The 17,796-nt window shown below is 44.7% G+C and overlaps 1 protein-coding gene and 1 long non-coding RNA gene across 3 annotated transcripts in view; both read left to right on the forward strand.

The window, feature by feature from the left end:
* The window catches only part of MXI1 (MAX interactor 1, dimerization protein), a 55,089-nt gene extending 43,281 nt beyond the window's left edge, over positions 1-11,808 (forward strand). For both annotated transcript variants that reach the window (XM_083866448.1, XM_083866449.1), the window contains exons 4-6: positions 7,294-7,408; positions 8,595-8,766; positions 9,919-11,808. In XM_083866448.1, the coding sequence (XP_083722574.1) occupies positions 7,294-7,408; positions 8,595-8,766; positions 9,919-10,082 (451 nt within the window). In that variant the 3' untranslated portion in view covers positions 10,083-11,808. The remainder of the gene's footprint in view (positions 1-7,293; positions 7,409-8,594; positions 8,767-9,918) is intronic.
* A 2,462-nt stretch (positions 11,809-14,270) lies between these two features.
* LOC310912164 lies at positions 14,271-17,017 on the forward strand. The gene is made up of 2 exons (XR_014590626.1): positions 14,271-15,373; positions 16,854-17,017. It is a non-coding gene; the product is annotated as an uncharacterized lncRNA (long non-coding RNA).
* The last annotated feature ends 779 nt before the right edge of the window (positions 17,018-17,796 follow it).

The following is a 17,796-nucleotide window of genomic DNA, read 5'->3' on the forward strand; positions in this document are numbered from 1 at the left end:
ATTTTTTCCTGAGTATTTCAGTTGCTTGGTAAGATGCTCCCCTTCCCAGGATACCTGGTTTTGGTTTTGTCGCTGAGGTGGCCTTTGGACAAAACTCTGCAGTTGTGGTGTACATTGGTACATTGCTGTTTGTATTTTGTTTCCACTTACGGGCTTGAATCATGACTCTGATTTTGTATGCACTGTGCCACCCCTTATCTGCCTGGTACATGGCTTGTCACCAGGCAGAGGTGCATTGATTTGTGTGACTTTGAAAAACTACATTGCCTTGGGGTTGGGGTTTTTTATTATTTCTATTATTGTTCTTAGCGTTGTTAGGTCATAGATCTCATCATTTGTGATTTCTTTTTCCTTTGCCCTTGATTTGAGAATACAGTTGGGTGCATGTTCATCTCTAACTTTTGCAGACAGACCTGACATGGTTAAGATGAGGCTGAAAATGTTGTTTGCAGAACTTTTTTGTTCCTTTAAATTCCTATTCATAGTATGTTGTCAGGTCTTTTTATTGTTCATCTTAAATTTTCATTTCTTTGTTTATTTTAAATGGTAGACCTTTACATCTAAAGATTTAAATATATGAAGGATTTTTTTTCAATTAATTTTCATGGCACATTTTACTAGCATTTCGAATACAAATACTCCTACATGCCAGGGAGCCATCGTTAAAAGCTGACTGGAAACAGGGTCAGATGAGCAAGTATCCTCTTCCAGCTGGGAGCAAACGCACAGAAATAATCACGAGGAGAGACCTGATTGAAAATCCAAAAGCAAGGCTTGCTGTGGGTGATTTCACAGCTCAGGTGGAGAGTATTAACTTCGAGCTGTGTATTTGTGAGCCAGATTTCCTTCTGAAACATGTGTCTGTGGTGCCCTGTGGAATCAGGGTGAGCGGGTGCGAGTGTGTTTATTGCAGGCTGGCCGGGCGCCACCGCAGCGTTCTTGCGTGGCCAGAGGGCTCGCAGCAGTTGCATAACGCGCTGCAGCACCGACAGCGGGGGCTCAGCCCCTCCTGCCTCCTCCAGCCCGCAGCCAGGTGCTTGGAAAAGCCTCTTTCCTCGCTGCAGACAAGTGCTCAGTAAAGCAGGGAGCAGACCCCTCGCTGAGGGGGCTGGGGGTCAGGGACAAGAGTAAGGAAAAAACATCAAATAGTATGATGGCTGTTGAGTTAAGCAGCCTCTGACCTGTGAATTGCTTTTAGAAGGAAGCCGTATTTTCCCTGCCCTGTGGTTTTTGCATGTGTTTCTTATTACTTTTATCTGAAAATCATTCTCGTACAGTGAATTATTGATGTGGGGTCACATGCGTTTCTCCAGGAATTGCTTTCTTTAACCAGTGATCCCTCCTGAATTTTTTAGGCAATCTGTTAGGCTCTGAAATCCAAACAAAGTTGGTGGTTTCTAATTTCAGGGTTAAATTAGATTCGACTTTGAAAAGGCTTTGAGGGAAGAGGAGACATATGATAATGTCCTTCTCCATGTTAGGATCCTCCTTCTTCTGGTTCTTTTGGTGCTTCTTTTGGTTTAGTTCTATTTTTTTAATATATCACAGAGATCAAGTGTCTGATTTAGCCTCAGTGGAACTTGAGCATATTTCTAATGTTGAGCACATGCTTAAATCCACTGTTGAATTCAAGCCCTACAGACCTGCAGGCATAAGTACAAAAATATCTGGGAAATGCTTTTCTTTTCCCTCAGATGCTCCCTTCTTTCAACATGCAAAATTAAGAATTCAGCATTTTGAACTGCCGCTGGAGGCGAGTTGGTCATTTCCTGCTGGGAGGGAGGCTTGATCTTTTAAAGATGGGAAGAGAGTTTGTGTGTGTGTGTGTCTGTGTGTGTGTTTTGCAGATGTTCAGGCCTTGATTCAGCAAAGTCTCTCAGCAGTGTCTGACAGGGGGATAGTGCTGAGTCTGGTAAACCTGGTGCTCCAGAGCCGAGTGTGCGCGCATTTGCCTCACTCCTCAGCAGAGAAAGTTTCTTGTCTCAGTTTCCATCTCTTCTGCCCGTGGTGGAAGCTGGCAAGAGCCCTGCACAAACCCCAAACCACTTCTGGCAAAGAAGCTGCTGTCTCTCTGGCAGTGTTAACATGCAGGGAGGGATGGCTCGTGTCTGCAGCCGCTTCTGCAGCATTGACCAGAGGTGGATGGAGCAGGCGGGGGGGGTCACCTGCCTGTCAGGGGGTGCACAGGGGCTTGGCTGAGCCCACCCGGGCCCAGGGAGAGAAACTGCCAGTGGCCCTCCAGCCCTGGGCTGGGCCTTCAGGGACCCCGTCTGGCATTGTTAGGGGGGTAGGTCTCCAGCCCCTGTGTAGCCACTTTGTGACCAGCAGACACAAGGCTTGGAGCTGCCAGCACAGGTTCCTTCAGCTCTCTGGGGACTTCCCAGGCAGGGAGGAAGCTGGTGGCTTTGTGCCCAGCTTGCTATGGTGCAGAGTGTTGTGCTAGGTTGATTCCTACCCAAACTCCTCAAAAATAGATTCAGAGGTGTGGGGGAAGGAAACAGACTTTTTTTTTTTGCACCCACACCTTTTTCTGCAGTGCAGTTTTGATTCAGGCAAAAGAGAGCCCAATTCCTGCAGTGGGATTTGCATGTGTGTTGTACACTGAGACAGCTGAAGCTATGAGCAAAAAGCACGCATAAATAAAGGCTTCCTCCCTGTGCTTTATATAATCAGAGTGGGTGATGTCATTGTGAGCTGGAGAGGAGAGCAGGCTGTGAAATTACAGCCCTCTGCAGCCAGGCAGAGCCAAGTGCAAGGGGGGGCTGCACAGAGCAAGAGCCAGGCTCCCCTCTGATACAGGCTCAGGACAGAGGACCTTGGAGAGGAGCTGGGGGGTAGAAGTAGATAATCCAGATACAGTCAGATAATCCAAATACAGTCAGAAGCTTTTGCACAGGCACAAAGGGAAAGCAGGGAGAACAGCAGGTGCCCAGTGAGCAGCACTGGGGCTGCCATTTCAAGGGCCAGCACTCCCTTCTTCCACTTGCAGCTGTCTGCAGCTTGTGGATCTGCTGGCAGGCCTGTGGGGCTGCTGGGCTTTCCCATCCTTCTGCTTCAGTCTCCTGGCCCATTGCAGCTCCTGGCAGAGAAGAGAGGGGATCCTTGCCCTGCCTGCCCTCCATATCCCAGAGGAACTTGCTTCTAGTCTCCTCCTGGCCCCACACAGGGGAGGAAGCACGAGCAACAGAGGGGCTCTGTCCTAACCAGAGTGGCCAGGTGAAACAAGATAAAGGATGATCCTCAGCTCTTTGGGACAGGGCTTGTGTTTGGCTCTGGGTTTCTGAAACCTCTCAGGTGTTTTGCTCCTTTTTTGGCCATCCCAATGCCCCCCAACATGGCAATCTCAAACAGGAGTTTTCCCTCTGATCAAGCTGAGCAGTAAAAGGGGACCAGGCTGATCCCTTGGGAAAGTAGAGAGCCCCCTTCTTTCAAATTCTTCACAGATCTCTCTTTCAACTCATGAAACAGGTAAAATGTGCTCAGAATGCTGCTGAGAGAACCTGATTTTTTCCCACTTTGGCAGGAGGAAGGGCTCCAGCTTCTCCCATCTCCCCTGCAGCTAGCATGCAAAAGCTTTGGCCTCTGCTGAAACTGGAATTCTCCTTCTGTCATTTTCTGTCTTCTTCAGAATCAAGAGAGCAAGAGGCAGCAGCTCTTTGCACCAAGCCTGCCTTGTTTCTCTGTTATATAACAATATGGGCTTTTAGACTTGTTTTTCTAGATATTGGCAGATGCGTCAAATATTGGCATAATCCAGTGGTTTACATGGAAAGCCGTCTGGCTCTGTCTGGAGGCTGCACAATGCTGGTATTTTCATTGAAAACAAGAGCCTGCAGCATTGTCAAAGCCACGTTGCAACAGAGTCCAGGTAAACAAGGAGAAAAGACACTTGCACCATGGCCTGACCTGTGGAATTACAGCTGCCCAAGGGCAGCTCCAGGACTTGATAAGAAAGATTAATGGCTTTGTGATTGCTTTCTCTCTGAAATGGTCTTTTAGCTAAGTCTTCTGTGATGGTTTTCAAAGAATCACAAAATCATTAAGTTGGAAAAGACTTTCAAGACCATCGAGTTCAACCTTTGACCGATCACCACTTTGTCAGCTAGACCATAGCCCTCTGTGCCACATCCAGTGCAGTGAGCAGTGACTCCTCCCTGGGCTCTGGAGTTTTATTTCTGGTGCACCCATCAGTGTGTCAGACCTGCAGCGTGTGCTCTGCGGTTTAAGAGCCCATCATGGTCCACTGGGGCTGTTGGAAGTTAAGGGAGGTCAGGGACTGTGATTGGGTTAAATTTTAAAAATAAAAAGGTAAAGAAGGTATTGAATGTTGCAGAGGGGTAGCAGCTGGGGAAGTTGTTCAGTTTGATCTCTCTGAAGGAAAGTAACGTGCTCACATAACGGGACAGTTTGCAGGCTTGGTTGCTCCTTCCTATCCCAGTGTGGCTCAGCTTGGAGTGCAAAAGAGGGGGGAAATCCAGTGGCAGCACAGAAGTAATGGCTTTGGTCAAACCTCTTCCAAACCTGCCTTAGCTCAGCCAGCACCATCTGCCCCTGCAGTGTGCTTGCAGGCTGAGCCATGCTATGTGTCATTGTGAGCTTATCAGCTCATACCACACTTGTGTCCCAGGCAGGTGGCCCCTCCTGATGCCTGGTGTGCTGACACAGGCCATCACTCCTGCTGCAGGACACAGCCTTTGGCCAGCAGCCAGCAGAGCCACAGGCAGGAGTGGCTTCTCTGAAAATGGTCTGCATGAGCCTGGGACAAGAAGTAATCTTCTTCACTCCACTGTGGTCCTGGGGCACAACAGGAAGATTTTCAAGTCTGGGGTTTTATTACATGGCTGGACTTTTGCCTGTAGCTTTCAGGTACTTAACAGGGTTGATCTTGTTCAGTCTGCACATAACCCAGCTTTTGACATGGCAGATCAGTGCCACCCTTTTGATTGCTGTCTCAGCAGTCCAGCCAGTGCTTGCTCCTGTCCAAAGCTGATCACTGGTTCCAGGAATTGCAGTTCCTGGTGCAGCACCTTGCCAGTTCCTGGTAACACAGTGCTAAGAATCAGCCCAAAGCTCAGGCTATAGATGGGTTGTGCGGTTCTCTCTGCACTCAGGAGTGGACTGTGATATCTTTGCTACTGGTTAGATGTTGATTCCCTAAACTTTTTTTTCCTGTTACAGAAATAATTCAATTTTCACCATGGGCTGGGAGCTGCCTCCAGGTCTGTGGTACCTGCCTGTAGCAGATGCTGTGTAGCAGTCTGCTGTTAGGTGGAGCTCCCAGATCTGAGCTCTGCTCGAGCTGTGTTTTTAACTTGGCTGATCCATAGGTGAAGTGTGGTGAAGGATGGAGCTGGTACTTGTGTTGTGAGGAGACACATGCTGCTCTGTGCTGCAGCTTGATGGCTGTGTCCTGACAGCTCTGACTCAGTGACTTGCCTGTGTGTCCATTCAGGAAGTCTGTGGCATATCCAAAAATAGGTTTCATACCCAGAATGTCTTTGACCACAAGATCCTGCTCCTCTTCATTTCTGTGCAAGAAGTCAGTGTCCAGTCTCCAGAAGGATGACATGAACTGTAGTGCCAGTGTGAACCAGCAATACTTTTCCATTGCTTACCCTTTTGGTCATAATGAGGCACAGGGGAAACACCTGTAATGGATGCACACTCCTGACCAAGCTCTGTATTGAAAACTGGCTTACAGGTAGAAAAAAATCCCCCCATGTCAACCATATGGGTTTAATGATGGTGGAGTTTGCCCTAGAGCAAGCTGAGAAGTACGAGATGAGATTGATGTGATTACTGTTCTTTCAGTTTGATTTTTGGATTATGATTTCCCTTTCCCCACCCCTGTATTTGTTAATGTTTAATGGAAAACACGTTTTCTTCAAGGCTCTTGCTGGTCATATGCAGCCCTGTGACTGTTATTGAGACAGAATGATGAACCCTTCGTAAAGAGATTTATGGTAGAAACTGTGAGGAGCTCACAGCTACAGCACGGCCAGTGAACACTCCCCTGTGCTGACAGTTCATCAGCAAAACCCCTGACCCTTCCACCCTTAATCATCCTTGCTTGTCACTGACATAATTGCCTGATTACAGACTCCTCTCCCCCACCCCTTTCAAAGTGGGTGCAATAGTGCATTTGAAAAACAAATGGAAATGAACTGTCCATGCTCTTTTTTTCTTTCTTTTTTTTTCTTCCCCTGCATTGAGATGGATCAGGCTAAGATTCAGTTTCTTTGTGCATGAACAGGGGCTGGGATAAGCTTTCAAGAGTCTTTTGCACTGGTGTTTCTTGCATGTGAATGGTAAAGCTGATGTCATTGTGTTATTGATTGGGATGACAACTTTGGACATAAATCATTAATGTCTGGGAAAGAGAGAGGGAGGGGAAAAAGGCAACCCACACTCGATAGTTTTCCATAAATCTGCTGTTCATCCCTGCATACGTGATCCAGAGGAGGAGACAGTGGGAGCAATTTTCCCCTGCAGCTTGAGGACAGTGTGCATTGCCACTGCTGCCTAAACCATTTACCCCAGAACATGTTGCCATATTCTGCAGAAAATGGATCATATCACCAGCAGTGCTGTTGTGCTGGAGCCTGTCTTTGTAGATGTGAGCCAAGGTCAGAAGTCTGCTCAGGGGAAGTTCTTGGGGTCTCTCATTCCCACAGACCTTGCACCCCTAGCAGCATTTCAGACCTGAGCCCAGGAAGGAGTAAGAGTGCAGCTCTTGGGAACTACTATCCCTCTCGCTCCTTTTATTGTCATCAGGGATTGTTTCAGTGTTTTGATTGACCATTTTTTTTCATCGATGATCTTAATTTCATGCAAAAAGGTGTTCATTCAGGTCATTTCATAGCAAATGTCCCTGAGCTAGCAGTGAACAAGCATGCAGGGGGGGAAGCAGTCATTCGAAACTGCTTTCATGAAAGTTCTCAGCAAAACAGACAGCAAATAGCTCAGAGAGAGTAGAAATCCATGTATACTTGTACCATTTTCCTATGTGCCTTTGCCCCTGCACAACCTTCATCCAGTGAGTCAGATTATCAGTTCAGACAGCAAGAAAATAAACAGTGTCTGTCAGAGGTTAGCAATAATGCAAGTATTGGTGAGCAGCTGATGTTTGAAGTGTAAATAGTGTAGTGGCAGTCTGTGCTGGTACCTGAGGGGAATCTTGTGATGCATGGAAACAGGGGAACCTGAAAACTGCCTCGCAGGGGGGCAGAAGTGAAAGAAATAACATTCCCTTGCAGAAAGCATGGCTCTGACCCTCCTGTTCTCCCCTTGCAGCCGAGCTCACCTCCGCCTGTGTCTAGAACGCTTAAAAGTTCTGATCCCGCTGGGACCAGACTGCACCCGGCACACCACGCTTGGGCTGCTCAACAAAGCCAAAGCACATATCAAGGTAAGAGCTGCCTTTCCCTCCTGCTTGCAGCACGGGCTGTTGGGAAGTGCAAGGCAATTGCTCATCCTTGCTGCCTAGAACTAACTCTGTTGAAGGAAATGTGACACTGTTTAAAAATAAATAAATAAATGAAAAGAGCAAACAAGCCTTGCCCCCTTGGTTAGCCATTTATCATTGCCACAAGCCACATTGTTGGCAGAGTCCGTAATGAACTCCTTAACTACAAAAATGATGGATTTGAAGAGCAAGGATCTTGTTCTGTATTGTGATTGTTTGTTGACAGCTTCATCTCTTTAAAGAAAAACATACCTACTGTTGAATGACTGCATTTTGATGGAAAATGCAGCTTTTTTTCTGGTGTGCTAGTAAGTTTCCACTGTTGAAGCATTAGCACGAACCACAAGAGTGTGAGACAGGTTTGGCTTGCTGGAGTTCCATATGTGAACCTTCCAGCTAGCCCAGTGCTCTTCTAGCTCCACTTTTGGCAAAGTGAGATGAGAAAAGAAAATGCAGCATTGTCAGTATCTGGGAGAGGCTGAAATACTTTGTTGCAGGTCAGGATACAGAGGGGGAAGATTGGTGATGAGGGAGGGAAAGTGCTGCCAAAGGGACAGAGTTAGCCTGAAATGACTCCTCCTTATGCAATGTGCTTGTTGTAGGAAACAAAGAACAGTGCCCTGGTAGATTTCCCAGCTGTGATCAAAGAAATCTGTAGTAGGTTATGTAAATCACTCACTGAATAGAAAACTGTTTCTGAGAAATCCTTCTACACCGTGCAGTAAGGAACAGAGAACTCCCAGGGCACGTTTTTATGTTGGAGCAGCTCTTAACAAACCCTGGAGTGGATTGGTTCGAGGGTTTGAGGCCCCTGCGTGGGCAGAGGCGGTAATGCAGGTGGCGGAATGACCCACAAACTGCTGCAATTCACAGCCTTTCCCCTGGAGAGGCTCAGTCCTCAGAGACTCTTTGTACTAATGGGTATGATTTATCAGGGCCTGAGAGCTGGAAAGATGTGGGGAGAAGGCATTGTGCTTGGAGACTGTGAGGCAGCTGGTTCAAGGCGCTGGCAGCTTGAATCCTTCTGGGACTGGGGAGGCCTAAGCAAGACAGGTGGCAGGGCAGTGAAGGTGGCAGGGAAGGAAGGAAAAGATAAAACTAATTATTGAGTTATATTTGATCATGTCAGAAACTTGAAGAAGTTGAGAGGAGAAGCCAACACCAGCTCGAGAACCTGGAACGAGAACAAAGATTCCTAAAGAGAAGACTGGAACAACTACAGGGTCCTCAGGAGATAGAGCGAATACGAATGGACAGCATTGGATCTACCATTTCCTCGGATCACTCGGACTCGGAGCGAGGTGGGTGTTGCTGAACCAGCATGGAATTGCCAGGACTCTGAACTGAGAGAATGAGATTCATCCATTTCTTACCACTTAGCTCTTCCCGCCACCATGCCCTTGGGGGGTTGCTGATTCTGCTCACGCACAGACATATATACACACATGCATATGGAGAGTTTAGTATTTTGCATCAGTTCTAAGTCTGGAAGAATTGTTGCTGTCAACCTGATCTGATTTCTGTGTCATTGAAAGGGATGGTAAAGTTGAGATGCTCTTTGTGATTTTTGGTTTGCTGAATCTCTTGGCAACACAAAGAGGAAAATGTAAGAAGATATTAATGAGACTGAAACTGATGTTTCACAAAGCTACCCCCCGTCCTCCACTACCAAACTTCCCACAGAGTTCATCTCCTCAGTCAAAACTGGCTAGAGCTATCTGAATGGCTAACTGAATTAAGATAACTTACTTTTTAAAAATATCCCTGCAGTGGAAAGAACATTGGGCACAATAGATGGTTTGATATTTACTGACAGACCAAAAGTTGCTGCATAGCTTGGGTGTGAGTCTGTAGTTTAAAACAAAAATCCTTTGGAAAATTCCTGAACAATATGGGAACCAAGATATCTGGTTAATTTTTGCTTTTTAAGTCTTTCTTAAAAACAAGTTGTCTGTTTCAAAATCCACTGAGCATGTGTGAGAGTAACCCAGATTCTCATGGTAATACCTTGTAATTTTGTGTAGTCTTGGCTTTGGCAATATAGTGTCAAGTAGCTAGTATGTTTAGGGTTAACTTCATGCTCCATTTTCTCTCTTGCACTCAATTTTATCTGTTTCTTCTTTTTTTCTAACACTGGGGTATTAGACATCCAAAGAAAGAGTTAGTGGGACAAACTCAGTGTGTGGGGTGGCACAGCTATGCTGATGGTGTATCTGGCATGTGGCGGAGTGAAAGCCCTTTGCCAAATCCCTACTAAAACTCCAAACTGGTATCAGTCTTTTTATAAATCATGGCCACAGCCCATCTCTTTCCAGGGGGAACACTGCAAGTCTTCCTGCCAGATGACTGCCTCATTCCCTGTGTTGAGGGAGTCCCAGGGGCTCGCTGGCATGAAGAGGGCAGTTGACTGTGCAGTGCTAACCTGTGTGCATTTCTCTCATTTCTCTTTCTAGAAGAGATTGAAGTGGACGTTGAAAGCACAGAGTTCTCCCATGGAGAAGTGGACAATATCAGCACAACCAGCATCAGTGACATTGATGATCACAGCAGCTTGCAGAGTATTGGGAGTGATGAGGGTTACTCCAGCGCCAGTGTCAAGCTCTCGTTTGCTTCCTAGAACCAAGTGAGACAACAGTGCAGAGTGAATGATTTCACTGGGGTGATCAGACTGGGTCTTAGATGCCAGTATCCTCTTTCAGAATTGATATATTGACAGCTAGGCCTGGAGAGACCTGTATATAAAGCTTTTTGGGTAAAGGAAGCCTCCCCAGAAACCTATATTTTTTCATTTGGTCATGTTACCAATCCCAATTTCTGCTGGCCAAAAGTTAGGCCAAACACTAGTCCCTTTGCAGTCACTGAAATCCATTTGTTTCTGTGGGACCTGGAACTAGACCTTAGTGATGAAACACTTTGTTTTGAATTTATTTGAAATTGTTTGAAAGAGGATACTAGAGACTCATCCCTCTCTTTCTGTCATGAGATCTGAGAAATGTCAAAATTTCTTACACTGCATTCAGGTTGAACAACTCAATTTAGGCCCTTCTGAAGAGCTTTTGTGGTCCTGAAAGGACTGTATCCTACAGTTTATCACAATCTAATGCTGTCATAATGTACTAGGAAATCCAAGAAGGCTTACATAGCCTAGGTATACCAGTGACGATAATGATTAAGGTCTCATTCTGTGCCCAGAGGGAGAGGGGCAGCGATGTTCAGGGGAGAACACCATTCAACTCAGCTTTCTGTTGGACATCATTTAAGCAGTGAGTACCTCTGAAGCGTGGCTGAAGCGAGAGGTACACACCTGTAACCTACCAGCACAGGGTGGGCTGTCACACCTGGGGCTGTGCCAGTGCCAGCGGGTCCCCGGTAGATGTGTGCCCCTCGCGGGCACGCGGCCAGCTGAGGGCAGAACGAAACCAGCACTCGAGAGGTGACACACCAGACAGTCATGCCCAGATACTGAGCCACTATGACCTTTTTATTTGAAGCGATTTTTTGATAAACATTTGTAAATGTGTTGGGAGGGAAAACACCCCAAGTCTGATGCATCTTTTTAGAGCTTGTCCATATGAAACCTTAGATGTCTTTTATATAAATTTATGCCATGAAAAGATCTCTGTTTTGATGAAGCACTTGACCCAATGAAATGCAAAGATCCTTTTTTTGCCGTGCACACAATGGATGAAGGCTGTGCTAAGCTGGAAGAGGCCAGGTTTGGTGGGGGTTTCTTCAGTTTTCTTTTTAGAATCATTCCCTTTGCTGACTTTTGAAGTTCCAGTCCAGTAGTTAACCTAGTTAAGCTGAGCACGTCTCTCATGTTAATGTAACGTTTTGACTGCACGTCCTGTTCCCAAGGGCCTTGCCATCTTATCTGTGCAGGTGCTGTTAAGAGCTGTTATAGCGAATGTTTTCTAATTTTCTCCAAGACAAGCATTCTAACCTGCACTTTGAGGGCTTTGCTTTTTTATTTTTGTCTTTTTAATGGCCAGGATTATTTTGTTTTCCAAGTTTTAAAAACCTTAATAGAGTCTTCACCTATGGCATTGTTTGAAACTTTGTATATCCTTAAGTAATTTAATTACCCTTCATTACTAAGGAAAAAAAGAGGAAAAAAATGCTTTATAAAATCCATAACTTATTGCTGATTTGAATGGGTTGTTAATTTCAGTCCTTTAGATTTTATTTTATTGTTTTAGATAGGGTTGGGTAAAAAGAGGTAAAATAAAGTAAAAAATAAAGACAACCATATTTAGCAGTGCAGTGGAATTGTGTTTAAATGTTAGCATATGGTCCCCATTAAAGTAGCACTTTAACGCCATTAAACATTTCTGTATCTGAAATGAGTTGTGTTCTTCCATCTTGGTCATTCCTGTCACTTCAGCCAACTGCTGTTCTCCTTGTGCCCTTCGGTCCCGCACTGACATCCTGAGCCAGTCTCATGTAGACTTCTGCACTGTGATAAGTTGCCTGTGTTTAAATACTCTGATGTTTCCCTTGCTTTCCAAAATGTGTCATTCCCTGTAGGAGGCACAACACACATGCTTGAGTAGAGAAATATTTTTTTCCATGGCTGTAATGAATGATTTCTCTTCAGTCTGGGGCTTTTTTAAAATTAATTTGCTTATGAAGTTTGCATCTGGTGGCAGTTGTTAAACGTGTTTTCACTTGTGTGCATGTAATCCAGTGTCTCAGTCCATCTGTTCTTCTTTCTGGGAGGTTACCTGGCAGGAGCAGAACTCCGCCACAGAGTGAATTAATCTCTAGGTTACAAATGGAGCCCCAGGGCTTTGAAAGAAGAAGTGCTGCTTGGATTTATGTTTGGGGTCCATATGATCTCTGGATGACACAAGGCTTGGAACAGTCTGTAGAGTGGTGAAAAGTAGGAAACTTCAGCTCTAGCAAGACCTTATTTATTTATTCATTATTATTCTCCATGGAAGTGTTGACCACTGGCAGTGCTGGTGCTGAGCAGTTGGATACCAGTGGGATTTATTTATTTATGAGCCCTTTTCTGTAGCTCTCCCAGCACTGCCTCTTCCCTGTTATTCCTGTTTGTGTTAAATGCCCACTTGGGAAAGCAATACCACAGCTGAGAAGCACTGAAGTTCAAGGGATGGAGAATGGCTGTGTTCTCCCAGTTGGTATAAAATAGTGACATGTCTGTGGTTGGAATAAATGCATTTGAAATATTTGTTTGTAATGCTCTGGGGCAGTTTGGTATCTTCTACCTTTTCTAGGGTTGTGGTCTCAAAGGAGTCCTGATCTCAAGTGCAAGTAAATGGGGAAAATGTCTCAGGAGATGAACGTCCATCACCAGCCACATGCCTGACTGCTCGGCCAGCAGCAGGGTCTAGCCAGGGGGAGGTCCAGAAAAAAACAAAACTAAGAGCCTTTCTAATAACTCCAAAGACTTGGGGTTGGTTGCTCTGATGCTGGTGGGTTCTTTGTAGCAGATCCTAGCAGATTTTAGCTAGAATTTTGATAATTTCTTATGTAATGGAAGCATTTCTCTGGCCTTTCAAAGTTGTCCTGCCCTGCTTTATTTCTGCTTTGTGGACTCTTTTTCTCATCTCACGCAAGATCTGCCATCCTCCTCAAATCTCCCTTCAGTGGTCTGGTCTCCTGTGTTGCAGTGTTCAAATGACCAATTTTTAGAGAAGTTGCTATAATTTTACAAGAATATGGTGATTTTTCCTGTAAAAGCAGAATTGGATGCACTTTCCTGAGGCAGCCTTCCCATGCAGTAGGCACACATGCACACACAGCTCCCTCATAAGCTCATTCTGTCAAGTCCTCCCTCTGTAAATTAGATCCCCAGTGGGTCTCTTTGCTACAGACAAACCCATTAAAAAGACCATCCAGCATTTTCCTTCTTTTGACACAAGTGTATTACGGAATGTCATCTCGTGTCTGCAGACAAGGTGGAGATGACTATCTGGCTGCATTTGTCACTGTTATCCTGTGGCGAGTTGTCACTTGAAGGTCATTGTAATGTCCGTTCCATTAGCAGCATGTTAGTGACAAAGGTGGTCTCACATCTGTCTGTCTCAAGAAATCTGTAGGTCAATAGAAAGGGGGTTAACTAGACAGACTTATCATTTTCTGGGGTTTGTGATTGTGTTTTCCTTTTGTCTGTTTGTTTTGCTTGTTTGCTATACCATCTGTTTGTGAGCTCCAGTCTCCTGCTTTTCTGCTTTGTTCTCTTGTACTCGCTGTTCCCTCTTTGTTGTGTTGCCCTGTTGGGGTGGATGAAACATTTGACTTCAGTGGAAGTTGGATCCATTGGCTGCTCTAACTGGAGACAGTCATTCTGTTTTCTCCCCACCCAGCTTTCATTGTGGCATTTTTTCTGACACCAAATGTGCATCATTGGAGAGAGAAATCAGGGTCACTTCCTGGAAGAGAATGGTAAAAAACCAGGACTTTGTTCTGAGGTTGGGGAGGCAATAATAATGAAAAACTATATAAAAGCAAAATAAAGTCCTATTTTTTTTTTCCTGGAGCTTTTTTGCATGGACAGATTGTCCAGTGAGTGAGAAATTCTGTGACTTGATAGTGACTGAAACTCCTCTGCATCAGCAATACAATCTCTGAATTGTCCTGTGGGACCCTCAGGGAAGAGGAGTGTGTCCTTCTGCCCCTCTGTTCCCCAGTCTGCACAAAATACCTAGAAAACACTGATGTGCTGTCACATTTTCTTGAAATATGCCAACAGATCTGAGTGACATTTGGGAGGATGAATACAGGAGAGTGACATCTGCACAGGTAAGGTTTTCCTTTTACTGAAAGGCAGGTTGTTTAACTAGAATAATACCCCAGTACTGACTTCTGCTTCTCTGCTCATTTCTTCCTGCAAAGAGGATTGATGTGTTTAGTTGTTAGGCAGGAGCAGGGCGTTTGTGGGTATTGGTGTTGTGGCTGTGGTACTCAATACCTTTCATGGAGGGGTTCCGTTTGGGGTGCTGCCAAAACTAAAGAAGTCTCACAACATGCATGTGTTGAGATCCCATCAAAAATGTTGAGGATCAGGGATCGCTGAGCAGCCACTGAGAAGGCTGGATGTGTTCAAGGTGTGGGCTTGTATGGAACTGAACAGTTGAGTCACACGGTGCTGCTGACCTGGCTGATGCAGGTCAAAGGTGTGAAATATCATTTCTTCTGGGAAGATCTTCAACAGTAACCATGCTGTAAAAGCTGTGGGTAGCAATTTATTTTTATCACACTGGAAAAAGTCAGCCCCTTGGTTTGTAGTACCCCAGTGAGGCCCGGAGCAAGCAGTGGGGTGAGCTGGGCAGTTTGGCCTTTAGCAAGTCATCCAACATCTTGGTTTGCAGACTGCTGTGCTGCAGACATGTGATGAAGTTTTATTTAAATACAGCAAGGATACAGCTTCAGTGAGAATTAATTTGGATCTTGAGGGATGTTACAGCAAAGCAAAATAAGCCATGAAGGAATTTAAAGCATTTTATGGTGGTTTTAATATTATGGTTGGTAGTTAAAACATACACAGGCCTAGGCTGTGACTTGGGCTACCAGTGCTCTTGCTAATGCTCCATTCAGCTAAGGTTAAGAAATTCTTTCCATTTAATCCCCTTTCAAAAATATGTCTTAAAACAATTAATTGTTTTGGATCTCCTCCTGGAAGGCTTGATGGGGAAATACTCTTTCCTGTCCCAAAGTGGTAGATAACTACACAATAGTATCCATCACCCCAGGAAATACCAGTTTCAGCAGGCCAGTCAGACAGGTAAGGTATAAAATGTAGCATCACTCATATTCCTCATGGATAATGTCTATTTGGAAAGTAACAGCACCTTTCAGTCTAGGTGAGAGCAAGACTTCTTCAGTCAGCATCCACTGTGGGAAGGCTTTGCAGTTCTGCACAGATCAAGGAGTCATTGCCAGGTGAGTTCAGTGTAGAAAAGGAATTGCTTTACAGAACAAAACATTGCAAGTGCTTTTGTGTAGCAGAGCCTTCAGCTCAAGACCACAGCTGGCTTGGGTAGGTGGCACCATCATCCCAATGCAAATGTCCCTCCTTATTTTACCATCTAAGTGAAGGTTTTTAGAGCCCAGATAAAGAGTGGGAAAATTGCAATGCAGAGAGCAGCACCAGCTGCCAGGCAGCTGTCTTTTTCTTGGGCCTGGCCCAGGAATGTTTTCCTGTTGCAAGAGAATGGTTGTTTCCCAAGACCCTGACACAGCTGCTGCAGGTGAGCAGAACCTCAAGGGGAAGGACAGAATTTTGCTGTGGATTTTGCCTTCTAAACATCTCTGTTATGGAATTGCAGTCCTCTCAGGTAAAGTCCTTTTTTGTATTTACAAACCTGTGAGACCAAGCAGCTACATAAATAAGTGAGAGCACTCACTGGCTTTAGGAAAGGCAAAAGAGAAACGGATTGCCATAACCATGAGAATTTCAATTTGCTGCTGTTGAGACTTCTAAATACTTAAACTGAGGGGGGCAATCCTAGATCTGAGTCGGGTTTATACTGGTTTAATTTCCACAATGGGTTTCAATTTGCAGCGGACTGAGGCTGTGCTAGGTAAAAGTAAGGCCCTATAGGAAATGGTTGAAGAGGAAACATGCAGGCCATACTGGTCATTTTGCACAGTACCCTTATCTGACAGGCATAAATTTCTGTTCTCTGACAAATATCTCTTTCATGTCTATAGCTTGGGGGATTTGAACTCTTTTACAGTAACTTTCCCTGTCATTTCAGTGTTTTTAAGTACTCTCTGCCTATAGCAGGATTTGCTGGCACTGGGGTAGGTAATTTGTATGCAAAGGCCCAAAGCAGAGCATGAGTTCTCAGGCTTCTTGCTGTGTAGACCAGATAATAAAACTGGAAAATAAATTGTAAAAAACCCCAACCAACTAAAACACCATCAGCCCCATATTTCGGGTCAACTCAGAATTTGTAATATAAGGAACTCGTGTTTTGGCAATTACTGGCATTGCTTCACTCAAGATTGATTTTTATTACATGAATTTCTCAAGCCACTTTACTAAGGCTGTATTCCAAAGCCAGATTACAATGAACTGGCGCATCCTGCAGATGGGGAAAGAGCATAAAAAAACCCTGATGTGCTGTAAGGAATGGCTGTGCAGCCAACACAGCAGTTTTGGTAGGGTGGCATTTTTGTTCATATAAGTTCTCAGATGTTTTCTCTTCATAGATCAGACCAGGCCACAGTGGTCTGTTTCACTTATTCCAGGTAAGGTGATTCAGGAAAAAGCCAATCAAAACTTTCTTTCAGCGCTTCATTGCAATGCCCAACAGAACAGTTACTGCAAAGTTCACCCCCATTAAAAGGGGTGATGGTAAATTTCTTATTGGATATGTATGAGTTTTGCTGAGGTTTTTTTTTTTTTTTTTTTAAGGTTCAGCTGTAAGAATTTGGGCTGGACTATCCCTTGCAGAGGAGGCTCACACACCCATTGTGTTCTGATGACTCACTTTTATTGTTCTCCAGGGCTCGTGAACGAATTAATAGCCCTGGGATGGTATTTACTGCAATAAAGATAAGCAGATGTAGTGCATGTCACGTAGGGACTGAGCCTTCTTTTCCAAAGACTATGTTATGTTAACAGGTGGAGTTCAGAATGGGCTTCCTGAAAACTTCCGGTCTGCCTGTTTTAGCATGTGTCAGTTCTGACTTCAAGATGCTCTTTTTGGATAAGTGAAAGGGACACTGTATCACAGCCACCTGTGAAAGATGACAGGTGACCTTCCTCAGCACTGAGCTGTCAGTGTGGCACGACTGTCACCTAGTTAATGTCACTGCTGGGACATGTCTTTGTAGCTGCAGGCTGCAGTACAAACTCCCTTTCTAAAACACAGATTTCACTCTTGAGATGTTTTCTATGCAGAACAAAATTTAACCCCCCTGCTACCAGTGAAGATGAGGAATTAAGCAACACCTACTTCATCTTGCAATGAGTGTGCTGTACTTCAGAGCCACTTTTGAGTATGACATTCTGTCCACAGCAGATTCTGCTGTACACACTCCTGTCCTGATTCTTTACCATTATCCTCCCCCATGAATAATTCCACTACACTAAACATATCCAGCAGATTTTAAACACTTTATTTAATAAAAGTTAAACATACAAAACTGAAATTAACACACTTTGTATTCATAAAAATCACCTTCTCCCATTATAGGGAGAACCTTTTTCTATGTATGGATTCTAAACTACTGCTTGTAGAGTTTAGCTTGAGTTGTGACTCAGGTAACTGATGGACATTTCCACCAATCAGTGCATCAACAATTGCTGACGTGACCTGATCTAGTTAACAAATTACAAAATGAGCTACATTAAC

This window comes from Zosterops lateralis (assembly GCF_965231275.1).
Source record: "Zosterops lateralis genome assembly, chromosome: 8".
Lineage (NCBI taxonomy): Eukaryota > Metazoa > Chordata > Aves > Passeriformes > Zosteropidae > Zosterops > Zosterops lateralis.